This window comes from Simochromis diagramma, unplaced genomic scaffold, assembly GCF_900408965.1.
Source record: "Simochromis diagramma unplaced genomic scaffold, fSimDia1.1 OVJJ01000343.1, whole genome shotgun sequence".
In the NCBI taxonomy this organism is placed as follows: domain Eukaryota; kingdom Metazoa; phylum Chordata; class Actinopteri; order Cichliformes; family Cichlidae; genus Simochromis; species Simochromis diagramma.
In genome coordinates this window covers 5,214,796-5,224,162 of record NW_024386831.1, presented here as the reverse complement: position 1 = coordinate 5,224,162, position 9,367 = coordinate 5,214,796, and the positions used below count along the sequence as shown (strand labels likewise).

The window sequence follows — 9,367 nt, the reverse complement described above, 5'->3', positions numbered from 1 at the left end:
ATGCGTATGTTTGTTTTTGAGATCAATAGATGTGTCTCTGCTGCGTCCACTGATCTTTTGACCTTATCTGGGAAGGATCTGCCTCTCTGTGATTTCCAGGTCTTCCACTCGTGAATGCCACAGCTGAGTAGTATTTCCTTGTTAGTGAAGCTGCACATTCAGCACCAAGCGCTCCTTTTTGTTTAATTCCTTGCCAAATCTAACAGCCTCTGTTGGGCATTAGATTTAGGCTTACTTAGCATATCTTCAGCATGTTTCTTGCAAATGGCTGGAAAGCCTGTAACCTCTTGGCTGCTCACTACATGTTTTCTTTCATTTTATATTTTAATTACTTTTTTCTGTTTTGTGTCAACCCTCGGGTCAGGTCTAAGGAGTTTAAAAAATAAATCAACTACACTTCTGCAAGTTTCTTTAAGTTTTCGTGACGACGTTCCGTGAAACTTACACAAGTCCAGTCACTTTCTTTACGAGCTCCTTAGATCACCAGGGCCTGGATGATTCACACAGACACCTTGGGTTCAGGTTTTGTAGGTTTTCTTGCTGCTTAGTTTTTGTTTCGTTCTTTTTGTCAGAAAGACTGGTTTATTGGTTTTGGCAGCATTGGAAACCCCAAAGCTTATTTGCTTTCTTTTGGTGCAGTTGTAGTTTAGTGAGAAACTTTCTTTTATGATAATTCATGTACAACCCTGGACTCCAAGTAAAGTAAATCTGTTTACTTAAACTGTTAAACAAGCTTTGAAATATTGCATAGCAAACAATAGTTCTGTCAAGATCATTTTGTTACATTCATAGTTATATTTAACAAACTATTTACAAACATTTTAACAATTTCAAAGCCCAAATCATTTCCATAAAGCAAAAAATAAAATTGTTCTCTCATGGACATTTTGAATAACTTTTCTGCACTTATCCCATTATCAGTTCTGAAGAAAAAAAACAACAAGGTATTTTTTCATCGGAGACCACTTTTATAAAAGGATTATTATTCATTAATTTAAAAGAAAAAGTCTAAAGTCTGCTTTTGTGTGTGGCATCACCTCACGTGCCAGCAGGGCCAGACGCTGTCACAGTGGTCCAAATCTTTTGAGTCATTTTCTTCAAAGATTCCTCTTGGCGTTTTGACTCATCCTTACAGCCTAGCTGAAATTCTAGGCGCTAAAATCCTTTGATGCTTTGTTTATATCCTGCCAACAAAATGAAACTCTAATGAAAGAACCCACTCATATCTAAATCTAACGCCATCCTTACCTTTTCATTATTCACAATTTGATGGTAATAAAAATGTTAAATAGATTCTTAGCTTTTCTGTGTGTGTGTGCGCGCGCGTGCGTGCGTGTCAAACAGAATAATTTATGGTGAAAGTAAGTTTCACTATCATTAATGTAACCAAGGTCTACAGCTTCCTCTATAGAGTGTCGCTGTTGAAAAAGCACACACTTCATATGAAGGACTTGCTGTTGCTTTCTGAAAATTAGATCAAAGTGGTTTGACAAGCTCCATTACACTAAAACTGTCACATTTTACCCTTTGACACGTGGATTATATACCAGACCTTACTGGAAAGGAGCAATTGTACAGTGTGCCCGGATGCTCCAGTGAGCATATACAGCTGGCAGCAAAATGAAAAGAAACAAACAAAGATCCAAATTAGCTGAACCTGTCTTCATAAAGTCATATTTCTTTCAAACAACAGTCACTTCCTGATTATGTTTGTAGGGCAACATATATTACCCCAAAATAAATTTAAAAGATGAACAAAATCCATATAAAGAACCTGAGAATTGGTGTTGAAGAATGCAGAAACATGACTCCAAATAAATGCCAGTGTCACTTCACAAACACACTCTGACTGCAATTTGTGAAACAGTCACAAAATGAATTTATTGATTGGTGTTCAGGAATTTCCTATTGGTTTGTGCAATGATTGCCACACAGTCTGAGAGATGTTTGCAATACACAGAATTATGTCTATTAGTTCATTCTTTTGGAAGAAAAAAAGATTTCTGTGCTTATTTGGTGTTTTGAAAGAACAGAGTCCATAGTAGGAGGCAGAAGGTGTTGGCGGTGGCAAGAGTTACTCATTATTCCCTTATGTTTGAGTCCCACAGAGGACCAGTGGTTTTTATGTTTTTCATGCTTTGTACAGAGAACCAAACAATAAAGTGGTTTTCATTCATTTTTTGGTTATGTTTAAGATTCGTGTTGGCCTCGAAGCAAATACATCTTGAACAGTTTTACTGAAACACAGGAAAGAGAGAAGACTACAGAGCTGACAGAGTCTGCAGAGAAAAACACTGGCATAGTACTGTTGCACTGGAATAATGAGCAAGCGAAATACCATTAAAGCCTATTACAATTAGTTTCACAGTCCTAATCAATATTTTGTGTTTTACGCAGCATATTACTGCCAAACTGACCTTTCGCAGTTGTTGAGGTCTGCGTTGCTTGCTTAAATTACAACAATTACTACTTGTTACAAACCTGGCTTTTCTTGCACTCACCTGTCCCTCTCAGAGGCACAGAACTCTCTTCAAAAGTTAAATGCGTTAACTGCCCTGAAAAAATGATAACAAGAATGTGTGTTGACAAAGAAACAGATCATTTGGTGACTATTTGGTGTTTTCATTTTGAGAGCAGGTATGATTTTGCTGAGTTACTCACTGTTTGTTAAAACAGATGTCAGTCTCAGAGGTCAGAATATGTCAGGTTTGTGTTTGCGGCTTGATTCAGCTGCCCCCTGTGGCCAGTAAAAGTGTTTGCTCATTTTAATATTTCATATCTGTCTTTATTTATCAGCTTCTTGAGTCATTGTCATTCCCACCGCATCCCACACAGGTGCAGGTGTCTGTGAAATAATCCCCTTTGTTGTTTTTTTTTGTTTTTGCTTTTTTCATTGTGATGACCCAGAAGAACCCAAAAGTATCGAAGTTTCTGTATTTTGCATTTTGTTGTTTGTCGCAGATGTTCTTCAAGAAGCCCATCAGCAGAGGAAAAATGTAATGATCTTTAAGTAAGAATGAGGGGTTTATTTGTTTGCAAGCAACTGCAGCGTTCTCCAAATATCATGAAGTCAAACGTCTTCACAACTGTGACAGATCTTAACAGATACCCGCTTTGTTTGCTTTATGGGGCTTTTCCACGCGCGTGGCTTCCAATTTCCTCGGTTCAAAGGGTGATCGTTCTCAGCCTGACGCTGGACTTGACCGCTCCAGCAGATGCTGTGCACTTTCTTTCATGGCCAAAAGCACGTCAATTACCAGCTCCATCCCGCCCCGCCCTGCGTGACAGCAGTAGCTGCTATCCAAAAATATATGAATACTATTGAGGTCTCTGTGGATCGCCTGGAGGCAGAGACTCAGGAATAGCGTCAGTTTCGTTTCAAAGCGGAGCAATTATCCCAGGCCAGGCTGGACGAATCGATTCCTGCAGACACTAAATGCTCCTGGCCAATTATAAAGGCAGTGTGTCCTCCTTTATGCTGCCTATTCGTGGGGAAGCCATCAGCAAGCACAGGGACAAAGCCCGGACTACTTTGTTTTCTATCTTCATTCATTAAAAAACTGAATTTTTTCTTCCCTCTGTTATCGCGTGTTTTTATATTTTGCCTTTTCCACCAGTTACCCGTTCTAATTGTTACTGAGGGGCGCCCCCTTCCTCCTAGCATCATGCTCCACGTGATCACAGCCAGCTGCTGCTGAGAAAGCGAGAGAGAAAGAGGGGGAGAGAGAAACACCAACTCGCCGCGACTCTGAACGCACCGCACATACAAACTAAATCGGGAGGACCGCTGCTCGTTTCACCCGTGGATACTATTACACAAGTGCCGTCGTCTCCAAATCCTGCCCGTGGGATACTCTGGCTTCATCCTCTCTGCTGTGCAGTTTTATCACCTCCTTTTATATCACCCTCCTTTTCTCCCCCTTTGCCATCTTTCTCCCCTCTCCTCATCTTTGAGCATCTTCTCCTGCTCGCAAGTCTTCTCGCTTGCGTCGCTAACTTTTTTCCTCCATCCCACACAGCCTCCTCCATCGCCCACCAACCCATCGGCAGTGCCCCCACTAGACCTCTTTTTCTCCTTCTCGCACTCTCGCTTGGATCGGGCGGAACCTATTTGGCCGGTCTACACGGGGCACTGCTACATGGGGCGCACGGTCTCGCTCGGAAAATGTTCTGCTGTAGGTCTCTAGGCGCCCCGCTGAACCTGTTGGGATTGGAGTTGTCGGTGCGCGTCTGCGTCTCTTTCCCACCTCGCTTGTGCGGTCGGGGCCAGTGAGAGATGGGTCTGTCCGTGGCGGCTCAGGCACCTCTCGAGGAGCCCCGACGACTGAGCCGGTGGAGCGGGACAGCGGGGGGCTGGCTCAGGATCACACTCGTCTCGTTTCTCGCCACTTTACCTGTGGAGCAGCTGCGCGCCTTCCCTTCCTCCCTCAGCGACTGCCAGACGCCGACCGGCTGGAACTGCTCCGGTGAGAGTCATTTTATTCAATAGCAGTCTCGCTCCAGGTTGTGTGCAGTAAATATCTAGACGCACATCGAAGTTAAACTCATGTGAGACTAGTGTTAGATCCCCGAGACTGAGCAGCACGACCAGATCAAAGTTTAGGAGTGCGCTTGCAACAGACGCCTCATTCTCCTCGCTGTAGTTTTGTAATTGTGTCCTGTCAGCATGCCCGGGGTCGGTGCTGGAGCCGTGGAGCACTCTGGCTGCAGATACCGACCGCAAAAGCCCGACGATGAGGGGATGCAGAGTTTTGGAGGGGGTTTGCTTGATGTGCATTTAGCCTCGCTGAGTTCGCCTCGGAGCTTGACAGCAAAGCATGCAGCGGCGATCATGTCACCGGGGAGGCGAGCGGGAGGGTCGATGATTTCGATCCGACACGAAGTGGAAGCAGCGACATTAAGGATCATTTTAACGAGAAATAGAGCGGGCGGGGAGGAGTTGGGGTCTGTGGGAAGCTTGTCCACGGAATAAGGCGGCGTGCGCCACAATAACACCAACACGGTTAGTTTGAGGTCGCAGAAATTCCGTTTGAGTTCAAACGGGCTTCTTTCGTGTGGTCTGCGAGTAACCCGAAGCAAAAACACATTCTAGTCAACTCTTGGGTGTTTTATCGCGCTCAGATTGAGCATTAACTTTAACCCAGCAAATTGATCGCAGCAGGAAATTACAGCCTAGTTTTATGGGCTTATTTGGCAGGCAAATTGTTTAATTAATTGACACCTTTAAATAATAATAATTTAAAAAATGCTGTCGTTTCTTTAACAGACCACTGAGCTATAAACTTGTTTTCTCCCTTTGGTGCCCAAAACGATAAAAGAAGCGGAGCGGGCTGCAGAGCGCAGCGCCTCGCCTCCCTTTGTAAATCAGCCGACTGTGCCGCCATATATTTCCCCTGTCGCCTGTCTAAGTCTGAACCCTTAAAATAGCTCTAAGCCGGTTCCACACACTCATGGGCAGTAGCAGTATTGATATTATAGCTCATAACAGCCAGACATCAATATGAGAGTTATGACTGCTGTTTGCTGCTTGAAAAAAGGAGTATCAGTGTAGCCTGCTTGGATGACATCTCAATAAAAAGAAAGGGGAAGTCATTTATGACAAAGAGCATAACTAATGCACATGTGACATGTATAGGAATGATATTAAGAAATGCTGCATGATAGATCTATATTTGATTCTACAAACTAGACTGCCAATCAGAAGGGGGGGGGGTGCTTAATTTGGATATCAAAGTTTTAAAAATGAATTTGATTATGATAATGGGCTGATTAAGTCAGACTTAATTAAGTACACGCAAACAAGAAGCGATTGAACTCTATCGTATTACTGTAACCTGTCGAAAGTTGCTGTCTTTATTCTAAGCATCTCTGGTATTCATAGGGTTGAGACCAAAACCGTGATGCAAACATCCGCAACATCAGACCGTGATTCTATCTTCCTGTACCGCGATACCCATGTTGAAGTGCTAATGTTGAAGGGACGCTGAGGTAATGAATGAACTGGAAATACATGAGGATAATTTTATGTCATTGATCCACTAATGACAAGCAATCAGGTGTGTGGTACAAGGATTTTTTTCCCTTGTTTTTGTTTTATTATTCATCCTGTAATGAAAAGCCCAGGTATCAAGTGAAACCGTGGCCCAAGAATCTACAGTACATGCAGATGAAGTCATGAATGAGTTCATCTGAACAGTACTCTCCTCTGATTCAGGCCGATAATTGATCATATCTTTATTCAGATTACTGCATTGTAACCTACTGGAGGCTGGTTTTGTGCCGCCGCTGTTGATGGTGGTGATCAGCACGTAATCACTGATAATGGTACACATCCTGTCCCAATACACACTCGCCTGCCTCCCCACTTCCTGACACACTCTCATCTGCATTTCAGCGAAAGCTTTTATCCTGCACGCCTTGAGGAGGTTTAAGTGCATATGATAGAACAATGGACATGCACTCACATGCACCCAGCATAAGTTACAATTAATAGAGCACAACAAGTGACACGTAGTCCACCGTGAAAAGATAAGACCCTTTGAAAGATAATAAAAATAAGATAATGATATTAATAAACCCGCAGTAATGGCACAGGGCTTAATTATCCACTTCTTCCTAACAACACCACCAATGTGTGACAGTTTGCAGCGCAGGGAGAATGGCACTGACTGAAAAACAGTTTGGTGATGAGCCCAATGTCACTTCAGTGCTAAGAAACAGATAATTATGGGCAGTAGTATCAAGAAAACGAGTTGCCAGTTTCAACAGCGTCGCCTTTGAAAAAGCAATGAATTCGATTTTGTTTTATGGAATAAAAGGGAGTTAGAAAAAACTTGGTTTGACAAAGACTGCCATTCTGTTTGGCTTGCATCTGTTAATGGCTTGAGGAACTGCCAGCGAGGAGGCAGAACAGCTCAATCTCAATCCTAGAAGGGCACCAAGTGAATGTTTGAGTGCGAGTACAGACATAAAATTGTTCTTCAAATCCCTTGTGCCATCTTGTACTAGGTAGTATTTGTGAAAAGATTTGAATGCACGAGTTGTGGCTCTGTGAAGCTGCAGCAGAAAGAAATGTTTTCCACACTTCTTAAGGTCCTATATAGTATATATTTCTTTAATTAATTATATTTGAGTAGGCGCGTGGGAAGCTATAATCATTGCATACATTATGTGCCAAGATTTTTAAAAGGGATAACTGAGCTGTGAAATGTTTTTAACACTTGCCACCATATTGATGGAGTAATGTTACAGAAAATGAAGAATTTGACATGTTGACACATCACAATAGGTTAGGAGCAGTACGGTTATAAAGTTAACGAGTGCTGAATTCCATTTAGCTGCTTCAGTTTCTGATGCTGTGCATGTATTGTGCAGACTCCTTGTCACACTGTTATGACTTTCTAGGACACCTGAGTGTAACTGCATCATTGTTAATGCATTAACAATTAATTAAAAACACATGATTTTTTCCTGCCATGACAAGTCATAATGACTGCTATAAAAAGGGCCCATTTGATCTGCGAGTTGGTCGATTTTCTATTGATTTGTGTTTATACTTGTTGCTGCATCATTATTTGTCCAGTAAAAGGTTATCATTTTCAGGATGTAGAATTAAGGGATTCATTAAAAGCCATGAGAGAAAAGAGGGGATGCTTATTTTTCTTTATTGGTGTTTGTGTCACTTCATGATGACGCATGAAGTAGTTGTGGCATTCAACAGGGTTCAGTGCCAATACTTTTTACCCTCGACATCCTTCATCTAGGCAATATTATCAGAAAACAAGCAGTCATATGTAAAGAACACCAAGGTATTTCTAAATTTAAGTGAAACAAATCAGCTAAAATACCAGCACCGATTAAAGACATAAAGGCCCACATGGCATGTCATTTTCTGTCTGTGAAGTTAGACCTGAATTTGGCCCTATTGTAGACAGACTTAAACATAAGAAAAGAGTAGCAATGACAAACAGACCATGATATGTCGATTAAAATTCAACATCTTATAGTATGACGTATTTGGTAATAACAAGTGAAAAAGAGTTAACAAGGTGAAGAGGGTGGTTTCAGATGTGAACTTGTTGTTTCACTTGGGGGCGTAGGATATGTGGAATATTCACTAGAGACTAAATGTCAGATATGTTAGGACTTGAACGTGGCTTTTGTTACTTTATAGTCATTTTTCCCTTGTAAAGGTCCTTTATCTAACAAATGAAACACACCTGTCTCGTGTTTAGTATCGTCAAAATCAGGAACATCTAGTTCCTAGATAGTAGCTTGCTGGACACGGACCTTAAGTTGCACAATTTATTGCTGCCTGATCCTGTGATGATGTCGATCAGTGCAACAAGTACATTGAGTTTTAAGATCCTAAAAGGCTCCCTATAACCAAACTGAAGGCTCGCCTCACCTGTCATTTAATATTGCCTTAACACTACAGTAATGTGTTAATGTTATTACTGTCATGTTGGGACTCTTTGAAACACATTTCTGTACAGATTTGTGCTGGGTAAAATTCTTTCCGGTGACAATTCACCTGCATGCACTCAAAAACTGCTGCTTTATCCAAGATGTCATGCTCATCCAACGCAGTTAACTATATAATTAGAATTTTGTGTAATTATCTCAATCAAACCTGCGATTTTTGGGCTTGTATTGCTTTAAACAAGCAAGTAACGTCTGTGTTATATACCGACTGCACATCAGCTGGCTGATAGACATCCTTAACAGATGTACTTGCAGACTTTTACACACGATCAGCTCAAAGCTTTTGGCTGTATTTGGTCATATTAAAACAAGTAGTAGAACAATGCATTCATAGGTTGCTGAAAGGAATTCAGTCCAATTCAGTTTTATCTTTATCACACATTTCTACTGTAATAATAAACTGTATGAATGACTGCTCACAATTTAATTATACCTTACATCTCCTGTGGGGACATTTCTGTGATAAAGACAATCTGTTCTTCAGTGAGTACTTTGCTATTGTTAACTTTAAAAGTCCATGTGATGCTTTGAGACTTATAGTGACAGGGATAAGTGTAGAATATGCAAAGCCTTCTGCAAATCCCATCAAGTGGAGGGAATTTAAGAGCATTCAGGGGATAACTGGCCATTTGCTTTCGAGATCTGTCAAGACAGAAGTCAGACATACTTGCATGCAGGTTTACACCTCTGACAATAAACTGCAATGAGAGATGAATTTTGAGATAAGCAATCTGAAGTTGCTAATTGGTTCTATTAAAGTAGTGAAATGAAAGTTGGTCAACTAAGAATGCTTTATGTTTTACTTTATTTAAAAAAAATCTTGAAAATTTGTTTAAAGTTTCAGGATGTTTTCACACCTGCATGGTTTAGACCATTTAAAGCA

General features: G+C 41.3%; 1 protein-coding gene across 1 annotated transcript in view; it reads left to right on the top strand.

Moving 5' to 3' along the window:
• The first annotated feature begins 3,478 nt into the window (after positions 1 to 3,478).
• tmeff2a (transmembrane protein with EGF-like and two follistatin-like domains 2a) overlaps positions 3,479 to 9,367 on the top strand; it is a 130,276-nt gene continuing 124,387 nt past the window's right edge. The window contains exon 1 of the mRNA XM_040027643.1: positions 3,479 to 4,466. Coding sequence (XP_039883577.1) covers positions 4,277 to 4,466 — 190 coding nt within the window. The 5' untranslated portion in view covers positions 3,479 to 4,276. The remainder of the gene's footprint in view (positions 4,467 to 9,367) is intronic.